At 42.4% G+C, this 22,464-nt stretch overlaps 1 protein-coding gene and 1 long non-coding RNA gene across 7 annotated transcripts in view; one reads left to right on the forward strand and one right to left on the reverse strand.

The window, feature by feature from the left end:
- LOC132675880 (protocadherin gamma-C4) overlaps positions 1-22,464 on the reverse strand; it is a 176,218-nt gene that overhangs the window by 147,093 nt on the left and 6,661 nt on the right. The window contains exon 2 of one of the 4 annotated variants that reach the window (XM_078450217.2): positions 15,864-22,344. The exons of 1 other annotated variant lie outside the window; for it this stretch is intronic. In XM_078450217.2, the coding sequence (XP_078306343.1) occupies positions 15,864-18,284 (2,421 nt within the window). In that variant the 5' untranslated portion in view covers positions 18,285-22,344. Of the gene's footprint in view, positions 1-3,018; positions 5,611-8,478; positions 10,976-15,863; positions 22,345-22,464 lie in introns of those variants that run through there. 2 more of the 4 variants (XM_078450220.2, XM_078450203.2) reach the window with 2 other exon arrangements.
- Positions 22-18,171, forward strand: LOC144616955 (uncharacterized). 3 transcript variants are annotated; one of them, XR_013556907.1, is made up of 6 exons: positions 4,010-4,094; positions 5,119-5,430; positions 5,636-5,743; positions 8,549-8,823; positions 15,934-16,208; positions 17,933-18,171. It is a non-coding gene; the product is annotated as an uncharacterized LOC144616955 (long non-coding RNA). The 3 variants fall into 3 exon arrangements; XR_014135299.1 differs by lacking the exons at positions 4,010-4,094; positions 5,119-5,430 and adding an exon at positions 22-118; XR_013556906.1 differs by lacking the exon at positions 5,119-5,430 and having other exon boundaries at positions 4,011-4,094.

Consider the following 22,464-nt stretch of genomic DNA (forward strand, 5'->3'; position numbering starts at 1 on the left):
GAAAACACTGCCCTACTTTCACGCAGAACGGAGAACCCCTTTCTTCCCTTCGGTCAACAGCGGCGCTCGGAGGTTGTCTGGGAGAATTGCATATTGTGGAGCCATTTACTCTCAAAGGGTAAGCTCTTTATGTATGTTGTCTTTTTATTTGGTGTAAAAAAACCAAATACTCATTTTTCTCCTCTAAATTGGATATTTTCTATCTTTATTATTTCATAAGTGTTGCCATAATTTTACATTCTTTTTTGTATTAAAAAATTTCACATGGCATACAACCATTTTTTTTTTTCAGTTTTGGGGGCAAAAATATCTTTAATGATTCCACTGTATTTACAAACACTGGCATGACTAGTATGGATGTAACCAAAAAATTACTGGCTTTTTACCCACATTTGAGCGGATACTATGATCCTTACATTTTTGTAAAATGCATAACCTCCCTTATTTTAACTCTCTCCATAAATACGTTATCAACTCAGTAATATTTTTCAAAGATACAGTCTTTGCAAAAAAAGAGTGAATCAAGACCCTAGACTTATTTTAATATATTGCTCAATTTTTTAAAACATAGGTAATCTTCCCATTAAGTACAGCACAGCACAGCCTAATATTTTAAAGTGACTAATTTAGTACACCTGCTTTTATAGAGCTGAATCTTGTGAAAAATTTATTTTACTTATTTTTATGCAATCAGTGCTTTTTACTATATTAATGTATATATAACCTCCATAATCCCAATACTCAGCTCCAGCTGATTTATACCATTTATACCATTGAATTTATACCAATGAATTTGACTTGATCACTAGTAAATATTGGAGAGGCATTGAGAATCCTTAGACACTTCATTTTGGAACTTAGCCTTTGATCTTTGAACTCATATTGGGTAACTAAAGCAAATACCTTTATTTCAAATGCACTGCCAAATTATATACCAATGTAGTGATTTATTCCACTGCTTTGCACCCACCATACTCATATTACACCCCAGTCAAAACAGATGATTATCTATTTTCCGAAGATGTTATTTTCATTTTTTTCTCTACCTCATGACTTTATATTTTCTGTTCCTTTTGCCATAAATCCTCCACCTTTCTGTTGTAATGAATTCTTGCCCATCCTTTTAAATGTAGTTTTTGGTGGGGGCACCTGGATGGCTCAGTCGGTTGAGCATCTGACTTCGGCTCAGGTCATGATCTCAGACTTCGGCTCAGGTCATGATCTCACGACTCGGCTCGTGAGTTCGAGCCCGCATTGGGCTCTACGCTGACAGCTTAGAGCCTGAAGCCTCCTTCTGATACTGTGTCTGCCTTTCTCTCTGCCCTCCCCCTCTTGGGTTCTGTGTCTCTCTCTCTCAAAAATAAATAACTTCTAAAAAAAATTTTTTTTTTAATTTTTTTTTAATGTTTATTTATTTTTGACAGAGACAGAGAGAGACAGAGCATGAGCAGGGGAGGGGCAGAGAGAGAGGGAGACACAGAATCCGAAGCAGGCTCCAGGCTCTGAGCTGTCAGCACAGAGCCCGATGCGGGGCTCAAACTCACGGACCGCGAGATCATGACCTGAGCTGAAGTCGGACGCTCAACCGACTGAGCCACCCAGGCGCCCCTTCTAAAAAAAAATTTTTAAGTCCTGTATGGTGAAAATGGAATATCTGAGATTTTTCATTATCAATACAAGTAGATAGAAATTGTACTGCCTTTGTACTATCTGTACACTTTCACAATATTTAGATAAATGTTATTTATCTAATATTTAGGCTTTGTTTTATATAGGATTCTTAGAAAATTCTCTTTGAGTATCTAGAGTTCCCGTGGCACTATCCATTTAATAATTTTTCTCTTTATGAGGAAAGTGATACTAGTATTATAAAGATTTTTCCTTAAAGAAGGTATTTTGAAGATTATGGGCCTTTTTTCCTGTACTGTATTGCACGTTTGAGTGAAAATATACCTTTCTCTGCTCTCAGTTATTTTGCTCATGCCCCACGTCTCACACTCTTGAATATATCTCTTTCTAATATATTGAGGGAGATATTGGTTCCTTTATTTGAATTCTAATGAAATATATTTGGTCTCATTTTGTTTGACTCTCTGAGGTGATTTCATGGGTGAATATAATTTCATAAATATCAAAATAGGCCAACAATTTCTGGCTCAAAAGACTTGTAGGACTCCTATTCCATTGTTGGAGTGGCTAGTCCGGAAATCTCCTGCTGAGGCTGAGACATATATCCTTGCATTTTTAAAAAATCCTTCTCAAAGGACAAGACATGCCACTCCAAGACTCATAATGATTTAGGCAATTGACCTTCCCACCTTCAAGCAAAAGGCTGAAATCAGTATGAGTGCACACAATCACCCACACATACTTTCGGTATACATAGTAAGGACTACAGGACAGGTAAAACCATTTGACCAATCTGTACATTTTTTTACCCAACAATTTTTATGTCATTGAGATGAAGAGTTTGGCCTGGCTTGGTAGGAGCTGAGCATCATTTTATTGGAGACTAAAATACCTAGTATTCATATTTTTTACTTGTATCAGTCAGGATAAGCTAAGTAGTTGGAGTGACAAACTTCAAATCACAGGCAGTTAAGATGAAGAAGGTCTATTTATCACAGGTATACACATCAATGTAGGACAACCACAGGGCTCTTTCTTGGTGTAGTTATTCAAGCAGTAAGGTAGAAGGAAGAGTCACAATTTCAAAAAATAACTTAGAGATCTGGAAATTCTTGCAATGCCATCGGGAGCTTTCCCCAGGGAGAAGCACATATTACCTTCATTTACAATATATTGGCCAGAACTAGTTACCTAGACCCATTCGGTCATAACCAAGTCAGGAAGATCCGCTCTACCAACCGCCCAAAAGAAGAGAGGAACTAATTATTTAAACAACAGAACTAATGACTACCATGTTGCTTTATTTTCAAATAAATGTATATTAAATCTTTATAAAATCACACTGGCATAACTGCTCTTTTTAATATTCCAATAAAGAAATAAACCTACCTCGAGTAGGTTGGGGTCTCCTTTCGTTTCCAGTAAATCTTGAGATACCAGGAAAGACTCGCTTTTCCCACAGCTTTCTCCGCTGAGGAGCGTGTCGGCATAGTTGGGCTGGGGGAAGATCACGTGACTCTCCCGGGAGTCCGCCCTGAGGGAGACCTCCTGGGAATAGGTCTGCAGGAAAGTGCGCACCCCATCCACGCCCACAAAGTGCGTGGCGGGCACGCCAGCCAATCCAACCCCCGCAGCCTGGAGCAGACGGGACGAGTGCCAGCGCCTCAGCCTGAGTCCCAGCAGCACGATCACAAAGGCCAGAAAGATGCAGGAGACTGCAGCCACCGCCACCACCAGGTACAGTGTGAGGTCAGAATCGTCTGGGTCGGCGGCGGTCCTGATGCTGCCCAGATCGGCCAGGACATCTGGGATGTTGTCAGCTACGGCCACGGTGAGCGTAACGGTGGCCGAGAGAGGGGGCTGGCCGTGGTCTTGCACCGCCACCACTAGGCTTTGCTTGAGCGCATCTCTGTCCATTAGGGCCCGTGCAGTGCGCACCTCGCCCGTGTGCAGCCCCACCGTGAAGAGCCCTGGCTCGCTGGCCTTGAGTAGACGGTAGGACAGCCAGGCGTTCTGGCCAGAGTCTCTGTCCACCGCCACCACCTTGGTCACCAGGTATCCGGGCTCTGCTGATCTGGGCGCCAGCTCCACGCCTGTGGAACCATCAGTGGGGAGAGCGGGATACAGGATTTCTGGAGCATTGTCGTTCTGGTCCAGCACGAATATGCTCAGTGACACATTGCTGCTGAGGGGTGGGTCCCCACTGTCACTGGCTGTCACCAATAGCTGCAGGTCTCTAACCTGCTCGTAGTCAAAGGAACGGAGAGCATACAGGACACCGGTGTCGGAATTGATGGAGACATAAGTGGATAGAGGCGCCCCCTGGATGGTATCCTCAGTCAGTGCGAAAGTGATGTGGGCGTTCTGGATGCTGTCGGGATCCTGGGCGGTCACACAGAAGATGGAAGCTCCCCTGGGGTTGTTTTCAGGAATGTAGGCCGAATAGGAGGCCTGACTGAAAGCAGGTGGGTTGTCATTGATGTCTGCAACATGCAGAGTGATATGAATGTTCGTGGACAGTGGGGGGCTTCCTCCATCTGTGGCTCTGAGAGTGATGTTATATTCAGACACCTGTTCACGATCCAGAGATCTGGCTGTCACTAAGCGGTAATACTGGTCTATTGATTTTTCTAAATTAAATGGCACATTTCCCAGGACAAAAACTGTGACTTGTCCATTTTGCCCAGAATCTCGGTCATGCACATTGATAAGGGCAATTTCTCTTCCAGCAGTAGCCTCTTCTGGGACTGATTCAGTGAGAGAAGTGATTGTTACTTCTGGGGCATTGTCATTCACATCCAGAACTGTGACTAAAATCTTAGCTCTTGAAAGGAGACCAGGTCCATCTTGTGCTTCAATTTTAATTTCATAGAACATAGCATCCTCATAATCTAGACTTTTTAATATTGATATATCTCCAGTCACTGAATTGAGATAAAAAATCTCAGCGACTTTCCCAGGCATTTTATCTAGAATATAGGACACTTGAGCATTGAATCCTTCATCAGGGTCAGTGGCATTCACTGTGAGCAGTGTGGTACCCACTGGCAAGTTCTCTTGAATACTTAATTGATACTCAGATTGAGTAAATACTGGTGGGTTGTCATTTGCATCCAAAACTATCACTTGGATGTACAAGTTGCCAGAGTGGACAGGATTCCCACCATCAGAAGCAATGAGGACAAGCTGATGAACTTTCTTTTGTTCACGGTCCAGAGCCCTCTCCAACACCAGCTCTGGGTACTTGGTCCCATCAGAGACATGCTTCACAGTCAGAGAAAAGTAGTCATTGGGGCGGAGATGGTAGTTCTGAAGGGAGTTCATGCCCACATCTGGGTCAAATGCAGTCTTAAGTGGAAATCGAGTTCCAGGAGCCACTAGTTCGCCAATTTTTATTTCCAATTTCTCTGCTAGAAAATCAGGAGCATTATCATTAATGTCTTTAATTTCTATTTCTACTTCAAAAATTTTCAATTTGTCTTCTACAAGGACGTTAAATTTTACAAGACACAGCGCGCTCTGAGCGCAGAGCTCCTCCCGGTCTATCCTGCTTGCGGTGACCAAGCTGCCGCTTTGCAGGTTCAGAGCAAAGAGCTGCGTCCTACCTCTAGAGATGATGCGGACTCCACGCTCCGCCAGCTCCCAGGGCTCCAATCCCAGGTTCTTGGAGATGTTGCCCACAAAGGAACCTTTGTCCAGTTCCTCTTGCACAGAGTAGTGGATCTGCCCGGATCCAGTCTTGCATAGTGTCCACAGAAGCACAAACAGCAGGGCCAATCCTCTGCAGTGTCTGAATCTCAGGTATTTAGTCATTTCTTCTTTGGTGAATTATTTTCTGTGAATTCCGTTCCAACTACCCACGATGGACTCAAATTTTATTTGTTTTCAAGGAACTAAGCCTTTTATGGTCCTATTTTATGGGTCACAGAGCTGGTTGACTGACAGGATGAGCTTTGTAGCAGCTCGGATCTTCTGGAGTCTGATTGACTGGTTCTTTGCTTTTTAGGAACAAGGAAATGGTGGACAAGCTCGCCAGCCCCGTTTTCCTCCTTGAGTGGTCAGCAGCGACACTCAGAGGCCTAATGGTTTACTGCACCCTTTCAGATAAACCCAAGTTAGTGATTTTTAAGTTTCCCAACACCCGAAATCTTCTGTATCAGAGATAATGGGATTGGTGTCTATTTCACACAGTTCAATTGTTATATGTTAAAGTATGATATATGTTAAAGTATGTTCCTTAGGAAGCCATGCTCTAACCTTAAGACCACTAATATTGCTTCAAACATGCTGGAGTTACTGTTTTGAAATGTTTAAAGTTTAAAAACCACACAGAAATATCAGCTATATTTATAGGTTATACTCATTAAAGTTTGTCCTTGATAGCTTGACATCTTAGTTTCAATATCTGTAATTGAACCCATTCATTAAACATAATTGGGTGTTAGACAATATGTGAGGATTCAAGGTAAATGATATGAACATAACAACTTCCTCCCCAAAGCTAGGTAGATATAAAATCAAACAAGGAATTCCAGTGCACTGAGATAATTACCATAATGGAAGAAACCAAAGGTAATGGGAGGGCTTCCAAGCTGGCCCTGGAGGTTAACAAAGGCTTTCCCAAGAAACATGAGAAAAGTGGATCAGGGAAAAGGCCTGGATATGAGAGACAACAGTATGGCAATTTCTAGATGTGAGAGAGAAATCACACAACTTCAGAGTACTGGAAGTAGTTCACTTTGTCTAAATCTAGAGTAAAGGTGGTTTTTAAACACCAAAACTGAAACTAGTAGAGATAAACTTTTGTTTTATGTTCCAGAAACCTTTTCTCTGTATTTGTTTTCCTCTCCAAACACAGAAATAGAAATATATTTGTCATTTCAATTATGCAGTGTTATAAACTTATCCATAAGGCATTTATTCTTGTGAAAAGATACTATACACACTAAAAGAAACTTTGTCTTTAATTTTCCTCAGTTTAAACTTTATTACTTAGAAGTAAAGACTGGGGCGCCTGGGTGGCGCAGTCGGTTAAGCGTCCGACTTCAGCCAGGTCACGATCTCGCGGTCTGTGAGTTCGAGCCCCGCGTCAGGCTCTGGGCTGATGGCTCGGAGCCTGGAGCCTGTTTCCGATTCTGTGTCTCCCTCTCTCTCTGCCCCTCCCCTGTTCATGCTCTGTCTCTCTCTGTCCCAAAAATAAATAAAAAACGTTGAAAAAAAAATTTAAAAAAAATAAAAAAAGAAGTAAAGATGTTATGATGTATTATTCCACAGTGAGTTCCAGTTTTAGCTCATAGAGAATTATGTAATAGTAATAAACACAAGAGACTGCATTGACTGAGATCAACTCTCCTCAAATGCCCTAAAATATAATAAAAAATCACAGCACCTTGAAAGATGATAATACCATTAAATACAATACTCAGTATATGATTGCTTCCAAATCACAATTTAAAGTGATCCCAGTTACATAGAATATTAGTGTATTTTTTTGTCCTTCATTATTAAAAACATAACTGAAACACTAAAAGCCAACATAGAAAGAGGAATGAGGAAGGAAGACAGTGGTTGTGAGGGAGACTGAAGTTAGGTGAGGGATTGGAAATATTTTTAACAGTTGTTCTGAGAAGGAATCTTTGAGAAGAGAGATGTATAAGAAGGATCTTTAAGGGCTATTATTTGATATAGCCTCTGAATCCCTTGAGGACATATTATTTTTAAAGATAAAAAGTAAATATGGTTTCCAGATATGAGAAAATAAAAATATCAAAGAGAAATGTGTTTACTATTGCACTACCCATTTATTATAGAGCAAACAAGAATTCAATCACTTCATCAACCAACACAGAGCTACTTTAAATACTTTTTTTTAAACATACATTCATTTTTGAGAGACAGAGGGTGAGTTGGGGAGGGGCAGAGAGAGAGGGAGACACAGAATCTGAAGCAGGTTCCAGGCTTTGAGCTGTCAGCACAGAGCCCATTGCAGGGCTCGAACCTATGAACTGTGAGATCATGGCCTGAGCCAAAGTCAGACACTTAACTGACTGAGCTACCCAGGCGCCCAAACACAGAGCTACTTTAAAAGTCAGTGGTATTTTTAATTACGTGGAGATACCATGACATACTTTCCTAAGACACAATGAACATATATATTTCTAAATTTCCATATTTTAAATAGGGAAGGTCATATGAATCAAATAAAGTGAAGAACCTCACTGTCAAACTGAAGGAAAAATATTACAACTGAGTGAAGGCATTAGACAACTAAAGTGTTTCATTATTCATAGGTTAAAATATAAAACGAAACCCTTGAATTTTAAAGCACTTGAGTAAACATAAAATTCAGACTTCCTTTTTTTTTTTTTTTTAAATAAACTCTACCACCGTATGGAGCTCAAACTCCCCACCCCAAGATCAAGAGTAGCATGCTTCGCTGACTGAGCCAGCCAGCCACCCCTCAATCTTCATATTTTTAATAGAGAAAGAATTATTGATCCAGGTAGACAAGAAGATTTGCCCAGGGAGGAGAAAGAAAGTATGGGAAACCAGATACACCATTTCCTAATGCAATGCTCTTTGATAAACTAAATATAATATTCACCCAATACTAACTCCTGATTTAAATTCATGATACAATGATTCTAGCCTCCTCTTCCCCCGTACAAGGTGTAAACACTTAGAACTACTGAGAAATAATTCACCAGGACTCATGTCCTTAAAAGGTATATAGTCACAAGTAAATATGCAAAACAGAAAACATGTGGTAAACAATGGAGGCAGCGGAGTAAATAAACATATCTATTTATTTTAGCAATACCTCATAAGTATACCGTAAAGGGAGTTTACCTGGGATGTTTCTTCTCCCTTGTCTTCAAGTAAAGACTGAGGTGATGATAGAAAATCCTTTTTCTCACAGCTCTCCTGTCTGAGAAGCATGTCGGCATAGTTGGGCTGGGGGAAGATCACGTGACTCTCCCCGGAGTCCGCGGTGAGGGAGACCTCGTGGGAATAGGTCTGCAGGAAAGCCCGCACCCCGTCCACGCCCACAAAGTGAGAGGCGGGCACGCCCACCAGCCCGCCTCCTGAAGCCTGGAGCAGACGGGATGAGTGCCAGCGCCTCAGCCTGAGTCCCAGCAGCACGATCACAAAGGCGAGGAAGACGCAGGAGACTGCGGCCACCGCCACTACCAGGTACAGTGTGAGGTCAGAATCATTTGGGTCGGCGGGGGTCCTGGTGCTGCCCAGATCGGCCAGGACATCTGGGATGTTGTCAGCTACGGCCACGGTGAGCGTGACGGTGGCCGAGAGAGGGGGCTGGCCATGGTCCTGCACCACCACCACCAGGCTCTGCTTGAGCGCATCTCTGTCCAGCAGGGCCCGTGCAGTGCGCACCTCGCCCGTGTGCAGCCCCACCGTAAAAAGCCCTGGCTCGCTGGCCTTGAGCAGACGGTAGGACAGCCAGGCGTTCTGGCCAGAGTCTCTGTCCACCGCCACCACCTTGGTCACCAGGTATCCGGGCTCTGCGGATCGGGGAGCCAGCTCCACGCCTGTGGAACCATCGGTGGGGAGGGCGGGGTACAGGATTTCTGGTGCGTTGTCATTCTGGTCCAGCACGAATATGCTCAGTGACACGTTGCTGCTGAGGGGTGGGTTCCCATTGTCCCATGCAGTCAACCTCAGGTGCAAATCCTGGAACTGCTCATAGTCAAAGGAGCGCAATGCATACAGGATGCCAGTGTCAGAGTTGATGGAGATGTAAGAGGACAGGGGTGCATCCTGAAGAGTGTCTTCAGTCAAAGAGTAAGTTATATGGGCATTATCGTCACTGTCAGGGTCATGGGCCACCACAGAAATGATGGAAGCACCCCTGGGATTGTTTTCAGGAATGTAGGCAGAGTAGGACATGTGAGGGAAGGTTGGTGGGTTGTCATTAATGTCTGCCACCTGCAGTGTAATGTAAGCATCCGTGGACAGAGATGGTTTCCCTCCATCTTTAGCAGTCACAGTGACGTTGTAAGAGGAAAACTGTTCCCTGTCAAGGGGTCTGGTTGTAACCAGTCGGTGGTAACTGTCCACTGATCTTTCTAACTTGAAAGGAAGGTTCTCTGGGAGTGAACATGTGATAAATGCATTCTGCCCAGAGTCTCTGTCATGTACATTAAAAAGTGCAATTATGGTTCCTGGAGGAGAGCCTTCAGGAATTGAACTGGTAGAAGATGTCATGTAAAATTCTGGGGCATTGTCATTCACATCCAGAACAGTCACAATAACCTTTGTTCTGGTCAGAAGGCCCGGACCATCCTGAGCTTCAATATCAATTTCATGGACTTGGGCATCTTCATAATCTAGACTCTTTATGATTGTTATATCTCCAGATGTCGACTCAAGCTCAAATATCTCTGAGGTTTCTCCAGGATTTTTCTCTTTAAAATATGCGACTTGGGCATTGTATCCCTCATCTGTGTCAGTGGCGGTGACTGTGAGTATCCGGGTACCTATGGGCATACTCTCAGGAACACTTACACGGTACTCAGGCTGTGTAAATATAGGTGCATTGTCGTTCACATCCAGGACAGTCACGTGGATGCGGGAGGTGCCAGATCGGACCGGGCTGCCCCCATCCAAAGCCACAAGGACGAGGTGGTGAACAGCCTTCTCTTCGCGGTCCAGGGCGAGCTCCAGCACCAGCTCAGGGTACTTGTTCCCATCCACTCCGCTTCGCACAACCAGGGAAAAGTGGTCATTTGGGTTCAGTTCGTACTTCTGAAGGGTGTTTTCTCCTACGTCTGCATCGTGCGCACTCTTTAGAGGAATTCGGAATCCTGGGGTAGTGGTTTCACTGATTTTTAGCTCTAGTTCATCTACTCCAAAGCGAGGGGCATTATCGTTAATATCTGTTATTTCCACTTCTACTGAATAAATATTAAATTTGTCTTCCAGGAGTATGTTAAAATTCACCAGGCACTGCGCGCTCTGAGCACAGAGCGCCTCTCGGTCTATCCTGCCTGCGGTAACCAAACTGCCGCTTCGCGGGTTCAGAGCAAAGAGCTGCGTCCTACCTCTGGAGACGATGCGGACTCCACGCTCTGCCAGTGTCAGGGGCTCCAGCCCCAGGTCCTTGGCGATGTCGCCCACGAAGGAGCCTTTGTCAATCTCTTCTGGCACAGAATAGTGCATCTGTCCAGCTCCGGCCTCCCACAAAACCACCAAAAGAAAATACAGCCGATCAAGCCTTCCGCGTTGTAATAACTTTTGCAGAGCCTCCATTTCTTCTGCTGCAATCTTTTCTCCCAGGCAACTTCCAGCATCCAGTTTTATTCCTCTGTATTCCTCAGGGTCTGTGGGGATCAGCATTCACAGGACCCAGGTCACTGTAGAGAGAAATTTGGGCTGCTGCATTTTTTTTTTTTTTTCCGCCCGGAAGCTTGGGGGCCAAATACCCAGTCCTTTTGTTGTGGGAGCCGGAATGTTGGACTGGATGTGTTGCAGCCTTTTACTTCTTAGGTGGTCAACAGCGACGCTCAGAGGCCTAAGTAATTTCTGCACCCTCTTAGGCAAACCCAAGTTATTTCTTGCTTGTTAGCTTTGTGACTTTCAAGTTGCTTTGAAGAATCTTAGAGTTTTACCATACCTTAGAAGTAGCTCTTTCAAGTCAGGAATCTTTTTCTCAGGATTAATAAGAATGTGTAAACAAATGTGACCTTGATAGTAGTTGGTAGGAAAGTATGCCTAGTGAACACTAAAGGCATTAATCAAGGCTGCCACTGCCCTTGCTCCAAATATCTTCAACTTATTTTATATTCAAAGACAATAAGATCAAATTTAGAACATTAGCTAATTTATCTTCTAAGGCTATACATTTTGGATTTCTGTGCTTCATGGCTTAGGATTTAACTTCAACATCTGTATTTTAAAAATTATCAGACACTACTGTATACCTGACACCAATGCCTGACTGATGCTGGAGAAAGAAATGGTGAACGTGATGAACACAGTTCTTGTTCTCAGGGAGCTTACAGGATAGGAGAGGACACAGGAAAGTAAACAGAGTATTTCAATACAATATGCTAACTGAGACAAAGGTGGGGACCACTAGGCAATGAGAAGGTGGGTCAGTACTTTTCCAAGACATTATTGAAGATGACTCCTAAAGGGTAGGGATGGGTCAAGAAGAGGCTGGAGTGGTGTTCTAGAACCTCAGTACCAATGCTTGGAGGTGAGAGCCAGAATGGAACATTAAGGAAATTGAAGGAGGTTTGTTCTTTGTTCTTCTTGTTCAAGATTGTTTTGGTTATTTGAAGTTTCTTGCTACTTTGTATGAATTTTAGAATGGGCTTTTTTCTATTTCCGCAAAACAAGTCATTGGGATTTTGATAGGGATTGCATTGAATCTGTAGATTGCTTGGGTGGTTCTGTAAGTTTTTGATAGGTATTCTTCAAGTTAAGGATATTTTCTTCAATTCCTAGTTTTCTAAGATTTTAATCACATGCTGAATATTCTCAAGAGCATTATTATGTCTCTATTTAAATGAATGTATGGCTTTTTATCTTTAATCTCTTAATATGGAGTTTTGCATTATTAGATTTTCTTATATTGGAATATCCTTGCATTCCTGAAATAAACCCTAAGTCATAAGCTATAAACAAAGCTTTTAAATATATAGTAGGTAGGGTTTGATAATATCTTAATTAAGATTTTGAATCAAGGTTCTTTTTAAAAAATATATTTTTAAAGTAATCTCTATACCCAATGTGGGGTTCAAAATCAAGACATCAAAATCAAGATTCACATGCTCTTCCAACTGAGCCAGTCAGGTGCTTCTAAATCAACATTCTTAAGTGAGATTGCCCACTTCTGTACCACTTCAGTCTGTTTGCCTTTGGGTTTCTTCCGTGTTGAACTTTTACCATTTTTACTTTTTTTTTTTTTTTTTTTTTTTTGAGACAGAGCTGGGGAGAGGGACAGAGGGGAAGGGAGAGAGGGAGGGAGGGAGGGAGGGAGGGAAGAGAGAGAGAGAGAGAGAGAGAGAGAGAGAGAGAGAGAGAGAGAGAGAGAATCCCAAACAGGCTCCACACTCAGGGCAGAGCCCAACACAGGGCTGGATCCTATGACCTTGGGATCATGACCAGAGCTGAAATCAAGAGTTGGATGCTCAACCAACTGAGCCACCCAGGTGCCCCCAATTTTACTTTTACCCATTCCTCTGAGAATGGAAAAAATTGCAAACAATTGATATCAACTCACCTTGTTTTCTAGTAGGGCCTCCACTTTTTCTTAGATTTTTAAAAATATTTTCATCAACATTGTTTTGATGATTTCAAGTCTCATTAAATAATTGTTCAACATCCCTTATTGTAGCTCTGTAAAGATTATCTGTTCTTTGTCTTTGACAATATCTGGTTTTACTCTGTATATTATTTCCCACTCATTCTTCTTGCTTTTTATCAAGTTGTTTTATTTTTTCCCCAGTTTCTCTTGCTTTTCTTTATCCTTTTCCAAGACTTTGTTTTTAATCAGAATTTGGGGTTTTCTTTTAAAATCTTTAAAAAGAATTTTAGCCATGACATCTGCCTACTGTATATTAGTCCCACCATTGGACTTGACAGAATTTTAATTTCTTCCCACCAGTTTCAGTATGACTTTTACTGTCTGCTTCTATTGTTAAAAAAAAAATTAATGTTTGTTTATTTTTTTTGAGAGACAGAACACAAGCAGTGGAGGGGCAGAGAAAGAGGGAAACACAGAATCCTAAGCAGGCTCCAGGCTCTGAGCTGTCTGCACAGAGCCTGACAAAGCAGGGCTCAAACTCATGAGCTGTGAGATCATGACCTGAGCTGAAGTTGTATGCTCAACCGACTGAGTCACCCAGGCGCCCCTCTATTGCTTTTTCATTAGAATTCTTCCTTGTTTGCGTATCAATAATTTATACTCTTACCTTGGTTATTTTTCCTATTATTTTCTTTAAGTTTATGCTGATATAATGTGGGGGTTTTTTTGCCTTGTTTCTTGAGTGGCTTGCTAAATTCACTTATTTTAAATAATTTGTTTTGTTTAACTTTTAGTTATTGTATTTGTCAATAAATTTACCCCTAAATACTCTTTTAGCTGTATTCCACAATTTTAAATAATATTTTACTTTTTGTTCCTTTCTACAGTAGTTCTTATTTCCATTGTGATTTTCTTAAATCCAAGAGTAATATAGGAGTATAGATTTAAATGTCCAAACTTTTTTTGTTTCCTTTTACTATTTTTAAGTGTTTGCTTTGTAATTTTTCCAGTTTTATTGAGGTATAATAAATAAAATTGTAAGATACACATAGAAGCAAAATTTTTCATTAATAGGAGCTGAGAAAATCCAGAATTGAAATAACTTATATTATTAATAGAAAGTATACTCCAAACAGATAATAAAAATAAAAATCAACACTTAGACATACAACAAGAATCAGAGAAAATTTTTTAAAGCCTTCAGAGAGAAAATGGAGAGACCTTAAAAATGACAATTTGTTGAAAGTATCTCATTAGCAACAATAACTCTAGAAGACAATATGTTTCAACATTTTGGTTTGTACATTTATTTTAAGTGGAAGAGTATTTTATTTTACTTTATTTTTGAAAGAGAGCATGAGCAGGGGAGGGGCAGAGAGAGAGGGGGACAGAGGATTCCTGTCAGTTCTGTGCTGACATCAGCAAGCCCCCAAGCCCCGATGCGGGGCTCTAACTGAACAACCATGAGATCATGACCTGAGCTGAAGTGAGACACTCAATTGACTAAGCCACCCAGGTGCCCCAGAAGAGTTTTTTTTTAATTGGTTTTTTTCTTCTACTTTCTCTCCCATTTTCCCTCCCTCCTGGGTTCAGGGATTTGTCTCAAATGGTTTTGAAATTATTCTATCCCAGGTCCCAGGACATAAGTAGGTCTTTTAGTGGTGTGCAGCTGTAATACTATGAATATTACAACTCAAGTCTAAGAAATTTAGTGTTCATTTTCTGAAGCCAGCATCTGGATCTACCTCTCTCCCTTGGTCTGCAGGTTGCAAAAAGTTGTCACCACAGGAATTGGCAGGCAGCCAATTTGAACTAGCTCAGGGGCTGAACTGCTTATTTTAGATTCAAGTAGTATGTGTGGATCAGGTCCCTTGTTTAGCCCAAAGCACATTGTTCCAGTTACAGTGCTGGAACAACCTGTTGATCTTCAATGTCTGCATCTAAGCCAAGCCTAGAATTTCCACAGCTTTAGCCTGGCTCACCACTTTCTTTTCCATCTTTGGTCCATTAATATATTTATCTTTTATTTGTGCCTTACCATGCTTTGGCTTTCTTCTTTTTATATTTGGTATATCTCTTTAATTTACTGGAGCAGAGTAAGTATATCAAAGCATGGACTTACTCATCTATGATACATTTCCTGTGAAGAGTTAACACACACATTAAAATGAAATATATTCTTAGTTTGTGTCAGTTGTTTCCATTATGGGCATAATATACAAGATAGGAGGCTCTGAAACTATTTCTCAAGTTGCACAGTAAATTTTCCATCGTGCACTTTATTACCTCATTTCATAAGTTACTTAAACATCTAGTGTACTCTTCAGCATGCATAAAATATCTAAAAATAACAGACTATGCAAAGGGCTAAGATATTCAACAAAAATTTACAACTTACATAGATTTGTATAATTTAATCCTAACACAGATAAAAATATTACTTTAGACAATCTTTACCTCTTCAAACATCTCCAAATAAAATAGCACTTTGACAGACAACATCTATATTAAATTTAGGGACAAATTAGTATTTGTAACTGAGAAAAATTTGAAAACACTATTAGTCACATAAATATTGATGGATCTTTTATAGTTAAACCCTATCCTTGCCAGGTAAGAGAATGGTAAACTCAGAAAAATAAGATTATTTGGCCAGAGGAAAGCAAGAAAATATTAAAAGTCAGATCTTCCTGTTTCTGATGCAGTGCTCTTTCCACAACCAACATAGCATCTCACACAATACTCATCTCAATCACCTACATTAGAGTTAATTTACAGTTTCCTTTTCAATGAAATAGCAATTATAATTATACCTGGATATAAACACACAATGATAATTTCCCAGAATTTGTAAACAGAAATCTACAAAGCTATGTGGGAAATAGAACTGTTAGTAGTAAAAAGTGAAAGGTAAGTAAACTCTGTAATCATTTTTACCTAGATAAATTTACAAAACGTTTACCTGAGAAAATGCTTCCTTTTTGCCTTCAAGTAAATCCTGAGTTATCAGCAGAGGCTCGCTTTTCCCACAGCTTTCCTGGCTGAGGAGCGTGTCGGCATAGTTGGGCTGGGGGAAGATCACGTGACTCTCCCGGGCGTCCGCCCTGAGGGAGACCTCCTGGGAATAGGTCTGCAGGAAAGCCCCCACCCCGTCCACGCCCACAAAGTGCGAGGCTGGCACGCCAGCCAATCCAACCCCCGCAGCCTGAAGCAAACGGGACGAGTGCCAGCGCCTCAGCCTGAGTCCCAGCAGCACGATCACAAAGGCCAGAAAGATGCAGGAGACTACAGCCACCGCCACCACCAGGTACAGCGTGAGGCCTGAAGAGTCAGGGTCCGCTGAGGGCTCGAGACTGCCCAGGTCTGCCAGGACAGCTGGGATGTTGTCAGCTACGGCCACGGTGAGCGTGACGGTGGCCGAGAGAGGGGGTTGGCCGTGGTCTTGCACAGCCACCACCAGGCTCTGCTTGAGCGCATCTCTGTCCAGCAGGGCCCGTGCAGTGCGCACCTCGCCCGTGTGCAGCCCCACCGTGAAGAGCCCTGGCTCGCTGGCCTTGAGTAGACGGTAGGACAGCCAGGCGTTCTGGCCAGAGTCTCTGTCCACTGCCACCACCTTGGTCACCAGGTATCCGGGCTCTGCGGATCTGGGCGCCAGCTCCACGCCTGTGGAACCGTCGGTGGGGAGCGCTGGGTACAGGATTTCTGGTGTATTGTCGTTCTGGTCCAGCACAAACAGGCTCAGCGACACATTGCTGCTGAGTCGGGGATCCCCATTGTCATACGCCATCACTCTCAGATGAAGGTCCCGGAACTCTTCATAATCGAAGGATCGCAGGGCATATAAAATGCCAGTGTCTGAGTTGATGGAAATGTAGGAGGATAGAGGCGCCCCCTGAATGGTGTCCTCTGCCAAGGAGTAAGTGACTAGTGCATTCTCATTGGTGTCAGCATCCTGAGCTGTCAAGGAGAAGATGGAGGCACCTCTGGGATTGTTTTCCGGAATGAAGACAGAGTAGGAATCCTGGGGAAAACAAGGGGGGTTGTCGTTGATATCTGTCACTTTCAGTGAAATGTGGGTTTCCGTAGATAGAGTTGGAATTCCCTTATCTGTTGCTGTTACTGTGATGTTGTACCTGGAGGTAAGTTCTCTGTCCAGTGTTCTTTCTGTCACTAAATGGTAATAATTATCATCTAACTTTTCTAATTTAAAGGGTAGATTTTCAGGAATGGAACATGTAGTGTCACCATTGTCTCCAGAGTCTTGGTCATGCACACTGATAAGAGCAATGATAGTTCCAGGAGGAAAGTTTTCTGGGACTGCAGTGGTGACAGATGTCATGGTTACCTCTGGGGCATTATCATTTATGTCCAGAACTTTGACTAGCACCTTAGCTCTGGCCATGAGGCCTGCACCATCCTGAGCTTGAATTTCCATTGGATAAATTTTGTATTCTTCAAAATCCAGGGATTCTTTATTTGATATTTCTCCTGTATCAGAATCCAATTGAAATATCTGGGCTATTTTCTGGTCTATATTGTGAAATGAGTATGTTACTTCCCCATTGGCTCCTTCATCTGGGTCAGTAGCTTTTACCGTAAGCAGCCGAGTGCCCGGTGGCACATTTTCCGGGACACTCATGTGGTACTGTGCTTGAGTAAATGCTGGAGGGTTGTCATTTGCATCTACCACCTGAACATGAATGCGGAGGGTTCCTGAACGGACTGGGTTGCCCCCATCAGAGGCGGTGAGGACGAGGTGGTGCACAGCTTCTTCTTCCCTATCCAGGGGACTCTGTAGCACCATCTCTGGGTATCGGGATCCATCAGATCCCTGCTGAACATCCAGGGAGAAATGAGGGTTGGAGCTTAGCTGGTAGTTCTGCAGTGAATTCATACCAACATCAAGGTCTTGCCCAAAAGGCAGAGGGATCCTGGTACCTGGAGTAGTTATTTCATTCATTTTAAATTCTACTTCCTCTAACTGAAATTGGGGAGTGTTGTCATTAATATCAATTATTTCCACTTCAACAGGGTAAAGCTTCATTTTATCCTCTACCAAGATGTTAAAACTCACCAGACACCTCACACTCTGAGCACAGAGCTCCTCCCGGTCTATCCTGCCCGCTGTGACCAAGCTGCCACTTCGATGATTCAGAGCAAAAAGCTGCGTCCTACCTCTGGAGATGATGCGAACTCTGTGCTCCGTGAGCTCCTGAGGTTGTAACCCCAGGTCTTTGGCGATGTTGCCCACAAAGAATGCTTTGTCTGTCTCTTCTGGCACCATGTATTGGATCTTCCCGGCCCAAGCTTCCAACAACAGCCCCAGAAAAAGGCACAGCAGGAACAGTTCACTGCAGCTGGGCTGCTTCCCCCGAATCACCATTGCTCTCTCCTTTCGTAGTTTTCTCCCAGTCTGGTACCAACAGTATTGTTTCTCTGTTCTTCTAAGCCCAAATTAACTGAATTTTCAGGAGATTTCAGAGCGGAAAGTGGTCCAGAAGTAGGGTCAAGGAAGCTTCAGGGAGGTTGTTTTCAATCTGGCGGTGATGGAGGTTCTAAGAAGCTTTTTATTTTTTTTCCCTTTGGGAATGTGTGAGTGTGTGCGCGCGCGCGCATGCTGCCTCTCTCTCTCAGACTGGTGAACAGCGGCGCCCAGAGTCCTCACCAGTTACTACACTCCTAGGTAATACTTAAACATTCCCTTCTCATTAACCTGACCTATCTTTCCTTAAGTCTTAGTTTATTGTCAAGGAAATAGTTAAGCATTTTACAAAATATGTATGAGAATTAGAAAGTAGTATTTTTATTTAATCACATCTAACTGTTGCTAAATTGCAATATACAGTAGAATCCCCCTATTTCCAAGCTATCTGCTTTCTATGTGTTATTCATGTAATATCACAGTGACAAAATCATACCTCCAATATGCTACTACAGCTTGACCATTTGACAGTTTCTCAGGCCACACAGAAGAGCAATTGCCTTTTGACTGGAGGATGAAAAAAACTGGAGGATAAGTAAACTTTTAATTTTTTTCTTTTAATGTTTATTTATTTTTGAGAGAGAGATAGAGCAGGGGAGGAACAGAGAGAGAGAGATGGGGGAACAGAGGATCCAAAGCGGGCTCTGCACTGACAGCAGCTTGCACAACTGCTAGCCCAATGTGGGGCTCAAACTCAGGAACCTTGAGATCACAACCTGAGCCAAAGATGGTCCCTCAGCTGACTAAGCCACCCAGTTGCCCCAAGGCATAAATAAACTTTTAGGATGTAAGCTAGACATTTAAAAATTGGACTGTCCCATTTCATTTCCACTGTGCTTTCAATATCAGAAACCTTAGAATTTCAAAGAACGTGTTTTATCCCTAACCTTATTTTTCCACTTTTCTGAAGTGTTTGTATTATGTAGATTTTAAAAGATCTTTAATTCACTCAAAGGTAATGTATTTTGAATAAAATAACACTGGGCTCTTAGAATTTACTGGAAAATGTCATATGAGTATCTAATTTAAGACTTCAAATTTAAGAGACATAAGAGGTAGTGATATTCTTCTTCAAAACTGAAAAGGACATGGCCACATCTTTATTTTTAGACAGGCCATTAAAATAATATGCATTCTCCTAAAATCACACTTAATATTCCCCCAAGAGAAGCTGGTTTTCTTAAAGAGCAAGATTTTTAAACTAGATTGCCTTCCTTCTTTTACTCATTGCAAAATTAGTAAAAGGTTACTAATTAAAATGTCTGAGGCTCCGAGTGATTTACCCAAAAGTTAGGGAAGAATGTTTTCTGCATTCTAGAGGTTAACATTTCAGGAACAAATTTGGCCAGATACTGGCAGTCCACCCATGAACACGACTGAGAAGGGCCCAGAAAATAAGGAAATAAAGGAAACAAAGGCCACAAGAGCAGTTCTTAGAAAGAGAATATCTATTCCTGTGTAACCAAATCTATAGTTTCTCAGCTTCTCAAAACAAGTATATGGAACCCAAAGGCTTAAAGATTCAGCAAACCTCCTTCAATATTTCAAGGAAAGGACTTTTTAGCAGAAAATATAAGTTTTTAGAATATACACTAATAGAAACAAACTTTTCACCAAAGGGACTGTCTGAGCTAGTGAAAGAAATTAAAATACACACAGAAACTAGAACGTGAACTTGCAGAGCTTCTCCTTATTTAACAACAACAAAAAAACCAATCAGGGTTGATTTATAACAGGATATTACAAAATAAAAGTGTTAAAACTCACAGGTAAACATTTGAATCCAATGTATATTTAAGGTTGCACTGCAGGCACCACAGAGACTATGCAGTTAAAAGATGTATCTTGGGTTTACTTCAAGAAATTAAGACTTTCCAATATCTGAAGCCACACAAAGATTGTAGAATTAGGGCAAATCTCACTTGAAGTAGAAGCATCTCCAAATCTAGGCTTGGACCAGAGACCAGACTGAAAGTAGGGCTGGAGGAGCCCCACAGAAACAGGGTGAAGGCCAGAGTCACTGTGAGGAGAAGAACACAGATATCAAGGACAAGGCCACAGGCAGGTAAAATTGTAGCTCTGCCTGCCTGGCACCTGGTGCCAGGCCATTGCTGAGTTCTGGCAGCAACTTCTGCAAAGACCAGGTGCAGCATGATGACTGTTGGTATTGTATGCAGTGACCAGCAACCCCTGTAGAGCAACATCTCTGTTGCTCACAGTGCCATGGTGCTAATCTCACTCTTGTGCCTCCCTAGGTTGAAGAGTCATATTAGCTGGTCTGAAGCATATGATAGACAGTCAGGCAAAGCTCTCCAGCTGGTCACTTTCGTGACCAGGTAGCCAGCTGCACTGAGCATGGTGCCACATCAAAGAGGGCATGACTTCTGGCTGCAGCTCCTGCCACAGCACTGCCTGTGTATTTTTGCCATCACAAGGAGCCTGCAGTGAACATCATCATGCTCTGCACCTACTGACGCATTGGATGACAGTGCACACAGTGCCAGGTTGCTGGCCAGGAAGAAATAGGTGCACAGGGCCCCACATCTGGGTAAGAAGCATTAAAGTGTGAGATGGAGACTTATAGCAGGTGTTCCCATTCTCCTGGACTGCAGAAAGAGGTCTGCTGGAAAACAAGCATTTTTTGTTGATGGTGGTGATATGCAGGGTGATGCTTATGCTGGAGGAGAGGGACAGCTTGTCCTTGGTGGCTCTGGTGGTGACAGTGTATTTCATGGTCTGCTTCCAGTTTAGAATTCCATCTGTCTGTAGCTTACAAAGAATTGCATAGTAATTCTTAGAAGTAAATTGTTTGACTGTGTGTTTACTACTTTCTGTATCTTTCATCTCTCCATTGTTTTGGCTTGGGCAACCACAGTTCTTGCCTTTAATAGGACTAGACACCCAGCTGAAAGTCACCTGCACAGCACTGTAGTTCTCAACCTCCATTTCAATCAGGATCTTGAAAGGGGCCCTTAAACTGCCTCCAATCTTCTCTTCTACTCCATGATGCATCTGTTGCACTCCAAAAATCAAAGATGGTACTGTCACTTTTAGATGGTAGATATGCTATATGAGACTGTAGTAAGTGTAGGGGATCTCGACCTTACAGTGTCATCCAGGTCAGTAGAGTCCCCCTGAAGAATGCAGAGCATGTGGTGGAGGGCAGGTTCTCCTGTAGGCAGATTCTGCTGTACTTCTTGTGGCTCAGTATGGCAGCACTGGCATTAGCATCCAACTCCCTCATCTTGCCACGAGCTGTTCCTACCCCTCCCTACCACTAACTGGTGGCAGTTCTGCTCCTCTGGTCCATTCCTGCCCTAGTCATCTCTTTTACTTGTGGGGACTGGGGAAATGGCTACTGAAACTAATGTGATAAATCCATAGAGAATTACTTGTAGCATCCAAACATATTGGGGTTTAAGAATGAACTATGCTCATTTTAAGATGTTTTCCACAATTTCCAAAACAAAATGTATTAAAAACCATAAATTATTTATATCCAGGATGAATAAATTTATATGAAAAGCATTCATGGGGTTTCCAGTGAGGGTTTCAGATTCAAGGGCCTAAAGACTTCCTTTAACATTATCTGATAGATCTAGTCTGTCATTCTCCAGTTCTTCCCTGCTCCTTTCTCTGGCAGGAAAGAGGCTTCCCGGCACTCACCCATAGTTCTGGTCACATCTTTGCCCAGATTCCCCACTTTTAAACCACTGGCCTTTTCTTCTAGAATCTCGCAGCACATCTGATGCATACTTCAATAGGCTGAACAAAGACAACAGTAAGGGAAACTGCTTACTGCGCACGGTGTGCCTTTCCTGTGGGGGACTTCTTTCTTATCTCTTCTCGATGCTGCTTCTCAGATCCTAATACATCTTGCCATGGTTGCTCCCGGATTACAAAGGTACAATGGAGAGAAAAGGCAGCGCCTCATTCCGGGTCATTAAACATCCTGATGTTCCTGACGCAGAAATTTAGAAAAGATGGTGGAAGAGAAGGCGTAAGAAGTCCACTCCAGATATATTCCACAAATGTCGGCGGGGATCGCTGGGTCAGAATGCCAATGGATTGCTTTGTTTCA

Source organism: Panthera onca, chromosome A1 (assembly GCF_046562875.1).
Source record: "Panthera onca isolate mPanOnc1 chromosome A1, mPanOnc1 haplotype 2, whole genome shotgun sequence".
NCBI classification, from domain to species: domain Eukaryota; kingdom Metazoa; phylum Chordata; class Mammalia; order Carnivora; family Felidae; genus Panthera; species Panthera onca.